The sequence below is a fragment of the Mesoplodon mirus genome (genome assembly GCF_964341445.2).
Source record: "Mesoplodon mirus genome assembly, chromosome: 7".
In the NCBI taxonomy this organism is placed as follows: Eukaryota; Metazoa; Chordata; class Mammalia; order Artiodactyla; family Ziphiidae; genus Mesoplodon; species Mesoplodon mirus.
This window is the reverse complement of record NC_138983.1, coordinates 108,424,018-108,445,034: the sequence shown is the minus strand read 5'-3', so window position 1 is coordinate 108,445,034 and position 21,017 is coordinate 108,424,018. Positions and strand designations below refer to the sequence as shown.

General features: G+C 35.3%; 1 protein-coding gene across 3 annotated transcripts in view; it reads right to left on the bottom strand.

Annotated features, from left to right (window-relative positions):
* Positions 1–21,017, bottom strand: part of CNTN5 (contactin 5) — a gene marked incomplete at both ends in the record, with an annotated part of 851,694 nt that overhangs the window by 205,229 nt on the left and 625,448 nt on the right. For all 3 annotated transcript variants that reach the window (XM_082627404.1, XM_082627405.1, XM_082627406.1), the window contains one exon: positions 1,925–2,052. In XM_082627404.1, coding sequence (XP_082483530.1) covers positions 1,925–2,052 — 128 coding nt within the window. The remainder of the gene's footprint in view (positions 1–1,924; positions 2,053–21,017) is intronic.

The following is a 21,017-nucleotide window of genomic DNA, read 5'->3' as shown; positions in this document are numbered from 1 at the left end:
GAAGCTGTACTCTCCCTGTCCACCTTCAAGGATCATCAAGTATAAATAAAAGAATTTTTACAATAAAAAATGCTTCACATCTAAGGAGGAATAATTCAAGTGAGTTCACTTTAAAGGTTATATGGAGCCCCTCCCTTCAAATTACTATCTTAAAGGAGATAAAAACTATACTACTACTATACCAGCTTGTATTCACTTTATAGTTTACAAAACCTTGTAAGTAGAGGAGTAGAAGAGGCACCTCTGGCTGATTATAAAATATCCCCTTTGATAGACTGTGGATGCTTTAATTGAGATCTAAAAAAAAGCAAAATATTGAATAGAAATGTTTTTTGAGAAAAAATGTTTACATTAACTAATGATTCAATTAAATTTTTAAAAAAAATAGATACATTTTTACTGGGTTTAGAACAACTTTAAACCAATAAAGGCTAATATCAGCTGTACATCTAAGGGTTAGTTAAGCTAATGATCAAACAACTGCAATATGATATATTTTTTAATAAAGTAGGGAGGTGATGGAGACAGGATTTTGATACTTTTTTTTTCCTAATTAGGTTCCTGATTGTAGATACCTCAAGAAGCCTGACACAGATGAAAAATTATCCTAATTTTCCTATTTCAGCTCTACTGTTTGCAATAGCATAGCCTGATGAAGGACCATTGTTAACCACTGATAAGATCCTTTAATATGCAGCATCCTTCAAATCAGTCTCAGAAAGAGTGATACCAGGAAAGGAATGCCACTGTAAATATTAACATTCTGGAAGTCAAATATTCTGTGTGGCATTCTAAATTCTGTCTTCATCAGAGAAGACAGGTCATCACAGCATACTGCAGTTTAAACTTTGTGAGAATTAGAATGTTCTGAGTAACTAAATATTCCACTTGTGATTAACAGAGAACATTTTTGTTATTATTAAATTTAAAAAGTCTGTGGATCCAGCACTGCCTCACTATGAAAAACGTTGTTTAGCACACACGAGGAATGAGACGTGGACTGGAAGACTGACTTGGATTCTAGTAATGTATGCTATAAGTGAAGACATTTTTAAAATTATGTTCCTTCCTTCCCTGGATGTTTGCTCTTTTCTAAGATATCAGAGTGCTGGGTATTTTAATTACATTTCTCTTTCTAAAGAAAGGGGAAAATGAACATTACTATATTTTTTGTGGCCAAAGTATGATTCATTATATACTACATGCACAAATGGAAAAACTTAGTGATATACTTCATAGTGAAAAGTATTCCTTTACCAAATGAAGAGAATGTCTAAGATAGGAGATTTTCTTAGTACTAAACAATGACAGGTAGTCACAAAAGAAGGTTCTAGGCTTGGAATCTAGTTCACTTTAGAACTAGAAAACTAACAGAAACATTTAAGCAGTAATATTTATAATACTAAAAAGTTACAGTGTATAAAAATTCCATTGATGCAGAAATCAAAGAATAGCTCTGGTGTCAGTTCATCTGATGTATATTTCAACACCACATGTTCACGTCCTCCTTCTGCTACTCTTTTTTTTTTTTTTTGCCCCAAACCCCCAGTTGAAGGGGTAACAAAGGAAAATTACTGATTGATGCTAAAATTAATCTTGATTCAGGAAAATATTTTCATACTGTTGGCATACTTTTAAATTTTGAGACATCGACTAAAACTTCAGAAAACTTTCTTTATCCTCCCACATAGTTTGTTCAGAGGATAATATTTAAATTTCTACCAACAAGGTGTTCCTTTCTTCATAGTCCCCTAAATAATGGAAAGGGACAATTCGATTGTGTTAGCTCTTTGTGTACAATATATTTCTTGAACAGGAACATGCACTCACATACGTGCAAATACACATACACACGTTATATTTATTCACTTTCTGATATGGCCATGAAACTATGCTTATAAAACATTTAGCCACATTTTCTTACCTTTCACAGAAACGGAAGCTATGATTTCAGCAGAACCAAAGACATTTTCCCCTTGGCAAACGTACTCTCCCTCATCTGATTTAGAAGCATTTAGGATCCGTAGACTTCCGTCTGGAAGAATAGCTATTCTGAAAATTATTAAAAAGTTTTTTTTTTTTTCCTGTTTTACTGCAAATCAACTAAGTGGTAAGAAACTCTCATGAAGTCTGAAACAACTTCCAAGTAATAATAAATAAGATAAAAGATCATTGTGAAAATATGCAGTGATAGGAGAAATGTTTTGCCCTTCAAGAAATTATGCAATAAACCCACATAATACCTTCTTATATTTAAAAGGGTTAGGGAGTTACAGGTTATTTTTCTTTTGACAACTTTATGACAGTTCCTTTTAAAACTTGTGGAAAAAAGGTGACCCTGAATTTGGTTATTAAAACTTATACTATAATATCACCAGCATTATTTTAATATGAAGCTTGAGGTATTTCACCTCAAACCAAGAATGACCTCAAAAATCAAATATAAAAAGAAACAGCATAAAAACATAGAGGAGGACAAGTACAAACATAAAATTATGTTTTGATTTATGGTGGTTTCTCTGCAGTGCAGCCCGTGTAACAAGGCCGTGATAGACCTGATACCTGAAACCTGGGCTGCTCGCACTGCACTTTTCAAACATAAAAACATGACATCTGAGTTTGCATTTGGGCTCTTTCAAGACCTTTATCAAAACTGTATCTTGAGTCTTACTTGAAGGTGAGAAATTAAAGCATTATTAAAAATTTTTAGAAGTTCTGTGAAAATGAGCTTGACATTCAGGATTACCATATCCTCCTGTGTATTCATCATTCCAGAAATATAAGGATATCAAACTTAATTAGAATTTTTGTCCTTTTCTCCCTCTTATGCTCCTGAAGTATAACCTATTATTTCACCAGTGCATCGACCTACTGAAGCAACCTGAGAAATAACAGAAATGGCTGTTGTGATTTTATTTGATATGCCACTAGAATTTAGACCGACTTCTTTTAGGAAAGAGGAAGTAACAGTCTGTGCTACTTTTGGTAGAAACCTAAAGGTCTCACTGAACTTAAAATCCTAAAGTTGGATCCTCCTAGTTCTGAAAAGAATAGTTATTGCAGGGCAACATGATAACATTACACTATTTAAGATACAAGAGTCATGGCTAAATCAGTTTATCAACATCATTTATGTTATTTTAAAATATGTATTCAGTTTTGCCAATCAGTCCAGAACTGATGGTTATGGACAGCATTGAACTTTTAACAATTGGATTAGATTCCAGGCTGCTGAATATTGCTTATTAATTTATACTTACATATTATTATCCATAAAGAGACCAGTTTAAAAACATCATACTCTTTTCAATATGGATCAAATTTGATTTACAATGTATGAGGGAGCCAAATTTAGAAGCAAGCCAAATAAGGAATAGAGGATTTGACTGTAATTTATGTCTAGCAGGGATATTAATGAGACATTTGGAAAACACAGTGGTCTCTAAAGTTATATAATCCATTTAAGATGGTCAATGAAAAATTCTGTTTGTTATTTAGATAGCGCTATTTCTATAAAAATTGAGTATATGTACTTATTCATTTCAATCACGAAGATACACATGCTACAAAAAGATTTATTTGAAAGCAAAGATTATACTTTTTATGAACAAATAAGCCTCCCCTTGTGAGAATGACACACTATTGAAATATAGTTAAGTTACTACAGTTTGTGCAGATTGTTAATATTGTGAAAATGTCTACTTTTTACTGACTGGTGTAAATTATAATGTAGCAGGTGAGAGGTTTGGTTAAAAAGTCACCCCCTTTAAATAAATAAATTTATCTTAGATATTGGTAGTATTTTAGCTCTTAATTTAAGTCCTTTTTCACTGACAGGTGGCAATATATTACAAAGATAGTTTATGAACACTCCTGTACTTTAGGCCACTGACCCACTTGGAGGATGAAGAATTTTGAATACCATGATGTTTTTACCTGTCAAGTGACAGTGTCATTTAACCAAAACCTGTCTACTGATTCAAGTTTCAAACCCTTATCAAATAAGCGCTTTTTTTTAAATTTAGAAAAGAAGAAAATAGAATAGACAATGAATGCAATTTATATTATAACATCTGGCTATTGTAAACAAATACTGAGATAATTGAATATTGAATTAATATTTATTTGCAATTTCCAGCTTCTTTGTCTTCTGCCCTATGCTATTACCATGTGACTCCTACATTTGGAATCTTCAGATTTGTAGACTAATTCTTCTGAGACATCCTTGAACTTGGAATGGGATAATAAGGGAGTGGTAAGGTGAAGGTCTGTTGTGGACAGGGAGAAATTTTAGAAACGCAAACCAGCATTCTAGCACTCAGTATCAAGGCACATTTACTCTCTTCTGGTCTCTAAATTTCTCCACAAGTTTCTGCTTAGACCTGGAGATGTCTTGGTTCTCATCTTGCACTTAATTACTGGATCTTTGCCTTGGTAACTTGCCCAGTCCCACAGTCTACCTAGTATACCATTGTGTTTACCCTATCTTGCAAGGATTCATTGCTAACTTCCTGATGCCTATCTTGATCTCCAAATTTCAGGATCATTTTCTGGACTCTCCATTTCCATGTTTGGCTTACATGTCAGATAGTACAACCTATTTTAGACCCTTCCAAGTGCTTGTCTGGGAGTAACACCTATACACCCGCTGCCATATTATTTAGAGATCATGCTTTGACTTCCAGATTAGATTTTTTTCTGGTACCCTATCATAATGGATATTATATCATGGAATCATTAATCACTAATTGAGACTGCATGCTTTAAAGTCAGAGAGGGTTGCGTTCAAATCACTGCCATTGACGAGTACTTGTGTGATCTTAAAATTACTCAGTCTCTTTCCTTATATGTAAAACTGTCATAATTATATATAACTAGTTCTTTAACAGTATTAACTTGATAATATATGTAAATTATTCTATTTTTGTAGTGTGTGTAGACATAAATTGAAAATTTACTCAAAATTTTAAATAAAATTTGTGATAAATTATAAAAAAGAAAAAGTAGAGAATGCCAGGGAAAGTTCTTACTATAAAAGCCTTAACTATTTAGGGTGTTTGATGAATCTTTTCTGAGGGAAGTATTGCAGTGAGAACTGAAGGATGAAAGAGAGCTAACTAGGCAAAGTGTGGGAAAACAGAGGGAATGACATTTGCAAGGCCTCCAGATGGGAAAGACCGCACGACCTTGAAGAATGAAATGGCCAAATATGATGGCATATAAAAAGTGGGAGCAGAGGGTGTCTCAAGGTGAGACTAGAGAGGTAGACAGGGAGTAAGATCATGCAGGACCTCACATACTATGAAAAATATCTGATCTTTATTTTAGGTCAATGAGAAGCTGCCTTTTTTTTTTAACAGCTTTACTGATGTATAATAGTTATATAAAAAGCTCACATGTTTAAAGTGTATAACTTTGAAAAGTTCTCATGTATAGATATACAGTCATGAAACCATTAATTAGCATCGTGGAGATGATCAGCATATATGTCATCTTCAAATCTTCCCTGTGTTCCTTTGTATTCTCTCCCCCCAGCCCCTTCTCATACCACAATTATCACTGGATTACTACTGATCCGCTTTCTATCACTAGAGTAAGTTTTCACTTTTACAAAACTTTATGTAAATAGACACAACATTATGTACTCCTTTTGTTTAGTTAATTTCACTCAGCATAATTAAGTTAAAATTAAATTGAGTGTCATCCTTGTTACAATGATCAAGAATCCATTCCTCTTCATTACTGAGCAGTATTCTACTGTGTGTAGATGGCACAACTTGCATATCCTCCACCTTTTGGTGGATGCTTGTGTTATTTTCAGCTTGTGGCTATTACAAATAAAGCTGCTATGAAGATATTTATGTATGTATTTTATGAATATTTGCTTTATTTCTTTTGGATAAATACTTAGAACTGTAATGACTAGATCATCTGGTTAGTTTTATTTTTAACTTTTAAGAAGCTGCCATACTGTTTCCACATGGTTGTGCCACTTTACATTCCTATCATCCCAGTGTGAGAGTCCTTGCAACACGTGATATGGTCAGTCTTTTTCATTTTAGTGATTATGATAAGCAGGTACTAGAATCTTGTTGTTATAAGTTCAATTTCCCTAATGAGTGCTGATGTTGAGCATCTTTATATTTGCTTACTTTCCATCTGTATATCTTCTTGGGTGAAGAGAGTGTGAGAATATTTTACCATTTTTATGGGGCTGTTATTGAGGTTTGAGAGTTCTTTTTATATTCTACATAGAACTCCTTTTGCAGGTATCAGACTGGCAAATATTTTTTTACCAGTTTCCGGCATGTCTTAGCATTTTTCCAACAGCAGAAGTTCTTGGTTGATGAAATCCAATCTATTTTATGCTTTGTGCTTTTGTTGTTGTACTAAGCAATAAGTTAGGTTTGTTACCTAACCTAAGGTCACAAAGTTTTTCTACGTTTTCTTTTTGATGTTCTATAGTTTTAATTTTTATGTTTATGTCTATGATTCATTTTGAGTTACATTTTGTTCATGCTATGAGGTAGGAATCTAACTATTTATTTATTTATTTATTTATTTATTTATTTAGTATATGGTTATCCAGTTGTTCTGTGCCACCATTTGGAAAAGACTACCTTCTCTCCACTGTCAAAAATTAATTGGCATTCATGTCCTGGCTATTGTAAATAGTGCTGCAAAAAACACTGGAGTGCATGTATCTTTTTGAATTATGTTTTTCTCTGGGTATATGACCAGTAGTGGGATTTCTGGGTCATATGGTAGTTCTATTTTTAGGTTTTTAAGGAACCTCCATACTGTTTTCCATAGTGGCTGTATCAATGTACATTCCTACCAGCAGTGTTAAGACGGCTCCCTTTTCTCCACACCCTGTCCAGCAATTATTGCATGTAGATATTTTAATGATGGCCATTCTGACCAGTGTGAGGTGATACCTCATTGTAGTTTTGATTTTCATTTCTCTAATAATTAGTGATGTTGAGCATCTAAACGCCCACCAACAGAGGAATGGATAAAGAAGATGTGGTACATATATACAATATATACTCAGCCATAAAAAGGAATGAAATTGGGTCATTTGTAGAGACGTGGATGGAACTACAGACTGCCATACAGATTGAAGTAAGTCAGAAAGAGAAAAACAAATACCGTATATTAACACATATATGTGCAACCTAGAAAAATGGTACAGATGATTTTATTTGCAAAGCAGAAACAGAGACACAGACATAAAGAACAAACGTATGGCTACCAAGGGGGAATGGGGGTGAGATGAACTGGGAGACTGGGATTGACATATATACATTACTATGCATGAAATAGATAACTAATGAGAACCTATTAGTTCCCTGTGTATAGCACAGGGAACTCTACTGGATGCTCTGTTGTGACCTAAATGGGAAGGAAGTCCAAAAAAGAGGGGATATATGTATATGTATGGCTGATTCACTTTGCTCTACAGCAGAAACTGAGAAAACAGTGTGAAGCAACTATATTCCAATAAAAAAAAAAGTCAATTAGCTGTACATTGCAGAGAAAAATGATGCATTAGGTAAACCTCTTTCCATTATGAGTTATGGTGTTGCTGACCGTGAGTTCAATGTTAATAAATCAACATTATATATTATATCAGATGTCTTTAAACAGACATGCATAAGGCAAGGCTATGTATTGACCAGTTGTCCACAGGTGATCAGAGGCTTGCAGGAACCTAACCCTGTTTTTCCCCCATAAGCAATGGTTCAGTATTTGCTAATTCAGAGTTTGTGATGAATTTATAGAACATAGATACACAGAAAAATGAGAATTGACTGTATTTACCGACGAAGTGATGGAGCGGTCTGAGGTTTGCTTAAAAATAATTCACGGAGGCACAGGGAATTAGGTTGGGGCATAGATGAAACACATTGATGAGTCGAAAATTGGTGAAGCTGCAAATAGCTGCTCATTAAACTATTTTCTCTATTTTTGTAAATGTTTGGCATTTCCTTAATAAAAAGTTGCTTGCAAAATCCCTGCCCAAAAGATAAGTCAATTAGCATTATATGTGTAGGTCAACAACTACTTAACTCTCTCTGCTATCTCATTTATTACTGTCTTGATTACTGTAGCAATATGATCTGTCTTGAAATCATGTAAGTTAATTCTTTTTACTTTGCTCTTCTTTTTCAGAGCTATTTTGGCTATATTCTTTGCATTTCCATTTGAATTTTGCAATTAGCTTGTAAATTTTGAAAAACACTACTGAGATTTTGATTGGAATTTCAGTGCATCTTTAGCTCAATTTTCACAAAAAAATTAACATGTTAACAATATGGCTTTACAGTACATGGACATATCTCCATTTATTTAAGTCATTTAAAATTTCTCTAAGAAATATTTTGTAGTTATCAGTGTACAGGTCTTAGATATCTTTTGTCAGATTTATTCTTTTTTTGATGCTATAGTAAAGTACTTTTAAAAATTAATTAATACATTTATTTATATGAAATATTTTGAGGTAATTATAGAGAAACATGTAGTTTTAAGAAGTAATGCATAGAGGAATAGAGGACATGGTTAAAAATCTTGGGGCTCACATCTTGGGGCCCAACCTGGATGTATTGACTCAAGCCTGGGAGTGGATCTCAGGAATCTGCATTTCAGCAAGCTCTTCAGCACACCAGAGACCTTCAAGATGGCAGAAGAGTAAGACATGATGATCGCCTTTCTCCCCACAAATACATCAAAAATACATCTACATGTGGGGCACCTTCTACAGAATACCTACTGAATGCTGGCAGAAGACCTCAGAATTCCAAAAAATCAAGAAACTACTCATGTACCTGGCCGTGTGGCTGGCAGGGTCTTGGTGCTCCAACAAAGTGTCAGGCCTGAGTCTCTGAGGTGGGAGAGCCGAGTTCAGGACATTGGTCCACAAGACACCTCCCGGCCCCATGTAATATCAGACTGTGAATGTTCTCCCAGAGATCCCTGTATCAATGTTAAGGTCCAGCTCCACTCAACGACCAGCAAGACCCAGTGCTGGACACCTTATGCTAAAGAACTAGCAAGACAGGAACACAAACCCACCCTTAGCAGAGAGGCTGCCTAAAATCATAAGAAGTTCACAGACACCACAAAACACACCACCAGACGTAGTCCTGCCCATCAGAAGGACAAGATACAGCCTCATCCACCAGAACACAAGCACCAGACCCCTTCAACAGGAAACCTACACAACCCACTGAAACAACTTTAGCCACTGCAGGAAGACACCAAAAACAATGGAAACTGTGAACTTGCAGCCTGCAAAAAGGAGACCCCAAACACAGTAAGTTAAGCAAAAATGAGAAGACAGAGAAATAAACAGCAGATGAAGGAGGAAGGTAAAAACCCTCCAGACCAAACAAATGAGGAGGAAATAGGCAGTCTACCTAAAAAAGAATTCAGAGTAATGATAGTAAAGACGATCCAAAATCTTGGAAATAGAATGGAAAAAATACAAGAAACATTTAACAAGGAACTAGAAGAACTAAAGAGCAAATAAACAATGAAGAACAACACAATAAATGAAATTAAAAATTCTCTAGAAGGAATCAATAGCAGAATAACTGAGGCAGAAGAATAGATAAGTGACCTGGAAGATAAAATAGTGGAAATAACTACTGCAGAGTAGAAAAAATAAAAAAGAATGAAAAGTATTGAGGACAGTCTCAGAGACTTCTGGGACAACATTAAAAGCACCAACATTCAAATTATAGGGATCCCAGAAGAAGAAGATATAAAGGAGGACTGAGAACATATTTGAAGAGATTGTAGTTGAAAATTTCCATAATATGCGAAAGGAAATAGTCAGTCAAGTCTAGGAAGCACAGAGAGTCCCATACAGGATAAATCCAAGGAGAAACATGCCAAGACACATATTAATCAAACTATCAAAAATTAAATACAAAGAAAAAATATTAAAAGCAGCAAGGGAAAAGCAACAAATAACACAAGGGAATCCCCATAGGTTTAATAGCTGATCTTTCAACAGAAACTCTGCAAGCCAGAAGGGAGTGACAGGACATATTTAAAGTGATGAAAGGGAAAAACCTACAACCCAGATTACTCTACCCAGCAAGGATCTCTTTCAGATTCAATGGGGAAATTAAAACCTTAACAGACAAGTAAAAGCTAAGAGAATTCAGCACCACCAAACCAGCTTTACAACAAATGCTAAAGGAATTTCTCTAGGCAGAAAACAAAAGAGAAGGAAAAGACTTACAATAACAAACCCAAAATAATTAAGAAAATGGTAATAGGAATATACATATCGATAACTACCTTAAATGTAAATGGATTAAATGCTCCAACCAAAGACATAGATTGGCTGAATGGATACAAAAAACAAGACCTGTATATATGCTGTCTACAAGAGACCCACTTCAGACGTAGGGACACATAAAGACTGAAAGTGAAGGGATGGAAAAAGATATTCCATGCAAATGGAAATCAAAAGAAAGCTGGAGTAGCAATTCTCATATCAGACAGAATAGACTTTAAAACAAAGACAAGAGACAAAGAAGGCCACTACATAATGATCAAGGAATCAATCCAAGAAGAAGATACAACAATTGTAAATATTTATACACCCAAAATAGGAGCACCTCAATTCATAAGGCAAATGCTAACAGTCATAAAAGGGAAATTGACAGTAACACAATCATAGTTGGGGATGTTAACACCCCACTTTCACCAATGTACAGATCTTCCAAAATGAAAATAAATAAGGAAACACAGCTTAAATGATACATTAAACAACATGGACATAATTGATATTTATAGGACATTCCATCAAAAAAAAACAAACAGAATACACTTTCTTCTCAAAATAAAGAAAAGGAAGAGAGCAACCAAATCAGTAAACAAATCATCTACCAAAGATAATAAGCTGTAAATACTAAACTAAGATTAACATAAAACCATAAATAAATTAGATGCAGAAAGCAAACCCCAAGTCTACACTTTATCCCAAAGTCCACTGCCTCAATTTTGGGATGATTCGTTGTCTATTCAGATATTCCACAAATGCAGGGCACATCAAGTTGATTGTGGAGATTTAATCTGCTGCTTCTGAGGCTGCTGGGAGAAATTTCCTTTTCTCTTCTTTGTTCACACAGCTCCTGGGGTTCAGCTTTGGATTTGGCCCCGCCTCTGTGTGTAGGTCGCCTGAGGGTATCTTTTGGGAAGTCTGAGGTTTCTGCCACCGTTCAGTAGGTGTTCTGTAGGAGTTATTCCACATGTAGATGTAGTTTTGATGTATTTGTGGGGAGGAAAGTGATCTCCACATCTTACTCCTCCACCATCTTGAAGGCATCCCTCCTGTCATCTTCTTAATAGGAAAAACAATTATACGTGTAATTATAATTAAATGAGATTGTGCTAATGGAGATGCACGTTTCTGGAGAAAGTGATATCTAAGATGATATCTGCAAGAAGTAGGAATTACACCACTGAATGGCTGGAAGCAGGAGATGGAGTGAAGCGTCTCAGTTAGATTCATCAACTTCTTATTGAATAGCTTCTGTAGTCCAGACACTACAGAAGATATCTGGCATACAACTATGAATAAGTTCCAGTTCCTACCCTCAGGAATTACAACTAAAGAGGAATCATCAGACAAGCAAGCAAGAAATTAACATTTAGCATATTAAATTCTGGAAAGGAATAAGCACAGGTAACTTTGGATTATATAGAGGAACAGCTCACCAGCCTGGGGGATGTGAGTGTGGTTAGAGGAGAAATCTCAGGGGAGGTGACAACTCATTTGAGGGCTGAACATTAGGTAAGTCTTATTCTTATCCAGGTTTTCTGGGGGGGATAGGTAAAATTATTTATTGATAAGCCTGTTTTCTAATTGCTTTTCTGAACTCTAGTCTTTCACTCCTTGCATTCAAATTGCACATTTCCTCTGGATTGAACTTCCTAAATTAGAGCTCACTCTTTTGCCTAAAATTTTCATGGCTCTCTCTAGCCTGCAAAATAACATACTTCTCCTTTGTAGAACAGTTAAAAGTCTTCACCAAATGGTCATAACTTCTATCATCCCTGATCTCCTGTGCTCTGCAGGTCTCCAAACTCTTTGTAATGCATTTTCAACGTGTGTTTTATTTCATTTGTAAATTACCTATGTGTCTCACACACATACACACATAGAGTGCTATACTAATAATGCTAAGTACACTGTAAACATATACTAATTAGATATTATAAGTAAAACAAACATGTTATTCCATTTTCTCCTTTCCCCCCTCCCATCCCCTAATGAATATCTTGCACAACTGAACTGTTCAGACCTGTATTTGGAGACCATTTCTCTAGTCATAAGACCATGTACCTTTCAGTGGTTAGATTCTTATCTATTTATCACAGCTAAGATGTGCTATCTTCCTGAACTCCTCCTTAATGCTCTTTAGTCAGCATTATTCCTGCCTTCATTTTCTACTTCCTCAGAAGCAAAATAGCACTGTCCCATTTTTTTCTTAGTACATGATAGTTTGTGTGTCTTATCCACTGAGCACTACAGTTACAGCATTTTCAAGTGCTTACATTAAGACTTGAGAACTGAAAAAAGTGATTGGTTCAAATAATTAAAAACTACTTCAGTGTTGAAAATAATACAGTGGAATGTTGTAACAATTAGTCAACCCCAATTTATCTCTTCCATTGATGTATAAGAAAGAGTTACCACCATAAAAATATAATAAAATTTTACTATTATATTAGTACTTTCAATGATAGAGTTATAAAAATTATTTCAAAATATTCTATAACACAAGTATATTTTATATGAGATATAGGTACATTTACGATTTTTGATAAAATCTGAGATGAAAACTTTAAAAAGTAAGAGACCTTAGGACCTATAAATGTCTTAATATGGTTCTGCTAATGCTAATCATTTACTGACCACTTTTTATGTGTCAGGCATCTTACTAACCTTCCACACCTTATTTCACATAAGGCTTCTAACTATGTGAGTTGAGTATTGCTAGTCTCATTTACTAATGAGAAAACTATGGTTCCTCATCATTTATTGCTTTATTCAAGGCTATTCAGCAAGTGGCAGTGCCTTGATTTCAGCCAAGGTCTTTGATTTGTTATTTGTTTGCCTGCCAGTATCTACCTGACTCACTTGTAACCTCCTGCACTTATTGTCTTCGTAAACTCCACAATAGCTGGTACTTAATAAATGGGGATGGAAATAAACTGGATATATCTTAAGTGATCTATCTTATAGATGAAGAAATTGATGTTCAGAGCACTTCAAATCACTTTAAAAAAATAAAATGGCATATAGTTTGTTTGATAATATTTATTATGCTCCTACTCTCTGCCAAGCCCTGTAAAAAAAACCTATTTTAATACATTTTAATTCTTACAAAGGCCCCAGGTATAATTTTACACTCATTTGATAAAGGAAAAGGAAGAAAATTAGGCACAGAGGCAGAAATAACTATCAAGATTTTAGAGCATGCCTGCTGGATTCCAAAATTCATACTGCACTTTCAGCTACTATATGTTGACCCAAAGTAAACATCAGAAGAAAGCTTTGCATTAGATCACAAGCTTAGTGGCAGCTCTGACCTGTGATAGAAGCTGACAGAAGTGGAAACTCAAGGGTAACAACAGAAGACACATGTTTCCTATAGACGATGAAATAGAGAAATTCACACTCCTTAACTTGATCAGTAAGATTTTACAAAGCTAAGGGCAATATGCACTCAAGGAGGGCTGTGCCGTCACCAGGCTCTTCCCTTTAGATGCAGTTTAGCTAGAAGGAAGAAGGGAGATGACCCAGAAAGACATGCATGACCGCCTTTAGAAAGTGAGAGGGAAAGCTTAAGTGCAGAAGTTACTTTAATTAATGGATCTCAGCCCTGGCTCTGAGCATCACTGCAAGGAACTTGAAGAAATTGCAGAGCCTTTTGTGCTGAGCCACCGAATCATTTCAGAACCTCCATGCTCTGCAGAAAAGGTGAGATGGAACAGAGGCAGCTTCTTTGTCAGAGCTAGATATTGGAAGGTATTTGCCATTAACAAAACAAAATGAAATAAAATAAAAACCACAAACACATACTTTTATTGTCCTCTGAGGATATAGCTACAAGGATTTGTCACAGACACAGCAAACAACATAGACTGAACTACACTCATTTTTTTCCCTCAGATTGGCTTCTTACACCAATGTTTCTTATTTTACATAAATTTGTATGAAAAAATTCTGAGTGTGCATGTACCTATTTTTGTGGAGACACTATGTAACTTTCCTCAGATTCTCAAGGGAATCTGTGATGAAAACAAGATTAAGAACCACCATAAAATCTTTTATTTTGTAGATGACATAACTGTACTCAAAGATGGGAAGCCTAAAGTATTACCTTTTAAAAGTTCAGGGTAAAATTCAGACTATTAACTCAGAAGTCACCATTTACTTGTCTTTTTTCCATCATAACAAATTGGTCAAGCCAGATTTATTGCACATTTTAAATATCTCTTACATCCAACCCCTTGATTTTGGCTTACTGGAGAGTCTAAACACAGTGAGTGAAAAACATGAAGTGGTTTGACCTTTTCTAATTATTGTCTTTAATCATGTTCTGTCTAATCCCTTTTTCTACTTCCTTAGAACATCCAGAAGGTCCCTCAGCTTTGAGATAACTTTTAATTGTCACAAAGGGCACATTTATCCCTGATGTTCTGCTCTTACCCTCCACTCACTCAGCCCTTAGCAAGTGACTCGAACCCAGGAATCTGCAGCTATAAGGAGAATGGAGAATGGTCTCTCTTTACACCTTTTCCCTTTCTTCTCCCCAATTCTCTTTCTCCTCTGTGTGTCATAGTAGGGAGGAGAGAACTGGTAAGGGAACAGTGTCTGTTCCTCCTCTGACTTCTTTTCGGTCCTTACTGGGATGCAGCTGCCACTCTGGGTGAAGTGCTGTCCACTGAACCACTGCTGATGGAGGCCTCCAAAGACTGGTGCTTGTGAGCATGTCAGTTAGTCTGTGGGCCCTTCTTCCTGAGTGTTCCCTGATGTAGCCTCCTTTTCAGGCACTGCCTCTTCCCCTCCCTGTCAGCTCTCACTTCTGTCAATTTGCTCATGGAGCCTAGAACTCTCATGATTGCCTCCCTTCTCTAAATTCCATCCAAACCATGGGAACCCCACATACTCTTGCTCTTCTAAATTGTAGGAGTGTAGGTCTCTTTCCTGCCACCCCCCTTGCTGCTGTGTCATCTCTTTCCAGTTATCTCCCCCCCCCATTAAAACAGGGCCAGAAGACAATAGACAATTCCGTTGCCTAAGCAAATGTTCCATAAGGAATAAGATACCAGTTTTATAATGTCTGTGACTGTCCTTGGAATTTTCTCACTTACTTGAATTTCAAGTTGGGAAGGGTAAGGAAAAAATCTCACAATCCACATTAAGCCAAACCCTACAAAGAATGTCTCCCCATCTCTCTAATATTGTCTTATACTGAGGAGTGAAGAAGGATGATGAGGTGGAAGATAACGCTATGCTGAGATGACATTTAGACAACCAGAACTGGTGTAGCTACCTGTGTCCTGAATGAGCTACCTGGTTCCTAAATTTTTAGGTGTCTCTGCAGGATATTGGGTGCTTAGTGCAGCTTTGTTCTCACTTTTGAGTTTCAAGTTTAACATATAATTACCACTTTCTCTTACCACCACAACCTTATTTGAAGCTCTCATCAACATTCATCTTTATTTTTGAAATTCTGTTATCTCTGCTTTCAGTACCAGGCCACTCCCTATTTCAACACGTTGGTTACAGTGTGGTGTATGATGCTCTTACCACCGACTTACTGCCTATCCAAGTCTCCATGCGGCATTCAGGATAAAATCTGAAACGCTTCAGTATGATGTATGATTCCTTCATAATCTTAATCTCTCTCTGCCTTTCTAATCACATCTCAAACTCCTAGCTGCCTCCTCACATCTACACCCATCATGCTTTCTCTTTATAATGAACCACTTGTCATCCTGTGAAGAGTCTATGTCTTTCCATGACCTCGAGTCTTTGCGAATAGTTTTCCTCTATCTAGCTTTTCCTGCTTCCCAGCTTCAGATCTCTCTGGTAGATTCCTTATCATTCTCAAACTACTTTTTGTTGTTGCTCAAATCACGTCTGGGTGAAGTTCTGTGATCCTCATTTATTATCTCCTTACCCATACATCATTATTCTTCTGTACTCTTATACTTCTAATACATTCCTCAGTATCCCAGATCTCAGAATATTGTTATAAATTTTTTCTAGACTGAAAACTATTTGAGGAAGGAAATGAGTGTCATAATGACACAGTAAGTAGTCAAAAAATTAGTGCGTAAATTCCTTATCTTAGTATCTGATTAATTACCACATTTAGTATAAATTAATTTATCAGACACTGTTTTTTCCATGAGGGTCCACACTGAGACCTATGGCTATCTAACTATGGTAAGGAGGCAAAGAGTAAAATTGTAGAAGGGGACAGTAGAAGATATTTTGAGTTAATTCATTTGATAGGGTCGAAATTCTTGTATTTATTTTCACTTTTAAAATATGTTTTCATTCATACGTATGACAGATTCACTTTGTTATAAAGCAGAAACTAATAAAAAAATAAATAATAAAAAAATATGTTTTCATTCAAATTGTGAAATTTTTTGCTCTAGTTCTGTCAAAAATACCATTGGTAGTTTCATAGGGACTGCATTGAATCTGTAGATTGCTTAGGGTAGTATAGTCGTTTTCACAATGTTGATTCTTCCAATCCAAGAACGTGGTATACTAAGTGAGAGAGTGGCATGGACATATATACACTACCAAATGTAAAATAGATAGCTAGTGGGAAGCAGTTGCATAGCACAGGGAGATCCGCTCGGTGCTCTGTGACCCCCTAGAGGGGTGGGATAGGGAGGGTGGGGGGGAGATACAAGAGAGAAGAGATACGGGGCTACATGTATATGTATAGCTGATTCACTTTGTTATAAAGCAGAAACTAACACACCATTGTAAAGAAATTATACTCCAATAAAGATGTTAAAAAATATTTTTTCATTATTTTCACAGGTTTAGGTACATTTCATAGTACTATAGTGTGTCTGTTATCATGAATATGCCAGTTTTTCCTTATCGACAATGCAAAACGATTCAAATCTTAATGGATATTCTTTCTTTGAACGATACTTTGAAAAATGCTATTTATTAGCTAGATATAAACCTTTGTATTTATAATATGTTCTTCTATTCTATATTAAAGTTATTTGTTCCTTATAGGCTGGTAAAAACCTGTTTCAACTAAGTGCATTTTTTTCATTTTCCCCTGGAAGCATTTGCCTTAACACTAATGAGAAATTGATCTTACAAAGAAAGGGAAATTAAAACCAAACACAATAGAGCTAGGTAAATGTAGAGTGATGGCACTGGATTCTAAACTTTTCCACTGAGATGTTTCTAAAGCTGAAAGATGCTTTGGAATTGTATATAGCCCCAACTGAGAACTCTTTTAGTAAAAAAAAAAAAAAAAAAAAAACATAGTTGAGATGGCATTGAATCATTTACCCTGTAGCTTTTCACAGTGTTCTGAATACTCTGTCATTTCATGTTAACTTGGACATGAAACTTGTCAATATATCTTAATGCAGACTAAAAAGGAAAAGGACACGTATTTATAAAGACTTGAAATCTTTATTACTCGTGGAGTTTGTGTGAGTTTTTGCATTTTCTTTTTAGTCTGCTGCCTGCATAAATATCTAAATCTCTTAGGAAGCAGAAATAAATTATTGCTCTTTTGAAACCTCTAAGGTCACCGAGATAGCATCCAAGGCAAAATTATGAATTTTTGATATCCCCACCTTGGGATGGTTTTTAGTCCATGTTAAATTATACTGACCTAATTAGAAAGCTTGACTGTGGCTAAGCTTTTAATACTAAAAGAATGGACTTTATTTATTTTTTATTAGTTCTCTCTTGGAGAGCAGGTCAAGTTACTTTCTGTACAAAATACATCAATATCAGCTAATTGATTTATTTGTAATTTTTATTTTTATTTTTTATCAGTTAATTGATTTTGATGTACAGCAGTGTAGGGTAAATTAAAGTATATTAGACAGTCAGTACAAAACCCCACTTCTGCTTTCACTTGTTATCTGAGCTTTATTTTAATTCTATGCCTCATCTCCTTCATCTATAAAATGAAGTGTGGACTAAATTTCTAAGTTATTTTTCACTTATTTATCCATAACTTCAAATCTTTTTCTGTCTCAGGCTACATTCCATGATTTCTTTTCTATCTTACAGTAAGCTCCAAGCCCCAGAGTATATGTCTGCTGCTTTTTTTGCTTTTCTTTCTTTCTTTTATTTTTTTGAAGCTGCGTTGAAGTTTTCTTCCTATCAAGATCTTTCACAGAACAAGACAGGTTCCCAGTTCCCTGAGTTCCAATTTGCATAGACACGCAGGGCACTGTCTTCTTTTGGGGAAGACAGAAGAATATAAAACCTTGCTTAGCACTCTGAGATACTCACTGATCCCTTTTTCACTTATGTGAAACTACCTGGCTACTAACAAGACTCATTTGGGTGGTAAGGAATAACTATCAGCATTTGAGAAATTTTAAGGCAGTATTAACTGAAACATAAGGAAATTAAGTGTCAGTTAAAATTTCAGTTGAGTTTAGGGCTTAGTCAGTTTCACAAATAGAAAGGTTTGGAGAATGAGAAGCTGTTGTCCAATCAGAAATCATATTAGTCCAACCACCTTAATTATTTTGATGTGAGTCCATTAACTGCATCATTTATATTTTGATTTATTTTAATCAAAATTTATGTGGTACAAAAAATCACACACAGGGTTTTTTTTTTTTAATTTTAGACAGACAGACTCTGCCACTTATGGGCTGAGTGACTTTGGGCAAGCAATTTAATCTCTCTGAATAAGTCATTTGTAAAATCAGGGATGCTTATATTTATGTGGTAGTAGTAAGCATTAAAAATGAATAAAGTGGCTACCACCACGCCAAGGATAATAGAAGGCATTCAGCTGGCATTTGCTATTTAACATTAAAAATAATAATAGCTATTATTTGTGGAGTGCTTGCTATGGGCCAGACACTGTGCCATATTCGCATACCTGAGTCATATTCTCTTGGGCAGGTCTTTTAATATAATAATATTAAGCTGAGCTCTAAATGATAAGAAGGAGGCAGCCATGGCATTCAGAATCTGGGAGAATATTTTTGTTAGATGGAATAACAAGTACAAAGACCCTGAGACTATAGTGAGTCTGAGCCTAGGGACAGTGAGAAGGCCAGGACGAATGAAGTGTACCAAGTAAAGATAAGAGAGGTAAATGTTTGTATTGATGGAAACATTTAAGTAGATTAGCTAGAAATTTTACATCTAACCTACCATGGAAGAAAAAGAAAAAGTATATTTTGCTTTCAGTGAGAATAATCTGAGATGTGAATACAGATCTAATTACTTAAATGGTATTCACTTTAGCTGTAAGACAAAATAGGGGTCATTCATGTATTTAAAAGAAATACTGTTTATATAATATTATAAAATTGACTGAAATAATATGAATCATTTTTTTAACATTTCATAGTTCTGGTCAGGTGTTTCGGTTGGAGGACGGCCATTCAAAAGCACATCTTACTTTTGGCATCTTTAAACAAGGCAGTTCAGTTTTTCTTGCTATTTTTAGAGCAATCTTGGTACCTCTGGACTCAGAGAAAGCTCAGCTACCAATTGAATTTCATAGTCTTATACTAACAAGTGCTCTTCATTCTTTCATTCACTTAAATATTTGTTGAGCATCTAGCATGTGTCAGGCATTGTTTCATGCTCCACGGATGAGCAGAAATAATTTCTTCGGATAAAGTTCTCAATAGATATCTTTCTGTTCCTTGAATGGAAAAATGCAGCACACTAGTGTCAGCAACAAACCTTGGGGTCTAGAATGTTCCATAACTCCACTATCACTATCTTCCTTTTGGCTAGTTAACTGATACCTATCATTCAGTTCTCTGTTTAAGTGTCACTTCCTTTGAGAAGCCCTCTCTGACTACCCCTGGCCTTGTCCGTTTCTTTTGTTATACACATGCATCGGATCAGATTTCTATCCTTCAGAAAGAAAAGTAAATTCCCTAACCCAATTTGTTATTATTGATTAATTAGTGTGATATTTATTTGAGGCCTGCTACCCTACTATAAGTTCCATGAACACAGTTCCAAGTCTATTTGTGTTATTCATTGTATCCCTCATGTCTGACATGGAGATTGGCTCAGATTAAGTTGCAAAAGAGTATTTGTTGAGTGAATAAATAATTGCATGAATGAATATTCTTAAGAAAATATCTTCTATTTTGCTTTGCTTTAAATGCATTGTATCGGTCATTTCAACTTTTTTCCTGCTGCTATTAAAATGAGGCTTAAGAAATACTGAAAACTTAAAGGCTTGTTTTTAAACAAAGTCTACTATCTCTTACACATGAGATATGTCTTAATCACACTCTAAGAGCACAATAAAAGAAGATTACATACATTATTAATTTAATATTATTTTCTCTTGATTCATTTTGATGAATATCTACCTCGGTGTACTATTTTAATTGCAGTTTAGAGGCAAGGGTTGGAATTTGGGGCAGGCAATTCTACTTTATAAAGATGAAAATGTCATGAATTTACATTGCAGCATAATTAGGAACTCCTCTATGAAACATGAATAGGAAGAAAGGTAGAATTGAGACACTTGGGGCCTAACTCTTCTACTCCATTGATTGTTTGCCATTAAATAAGTCATTTCACCTGTAAAATGAGGGAGTTAGTCTAGGTGGTTTCTAATGACTCTTTCAGTTCTGAACATTATATTATTCTATAACTAAGGGAACCCATTCAGAAAACCCAGGGGGGAAGATCATTGTTTATAATTTAGATATCTGACCAAATATGGAATCCATCAGGCAAGCTGTTTTTTCAAGATACCATT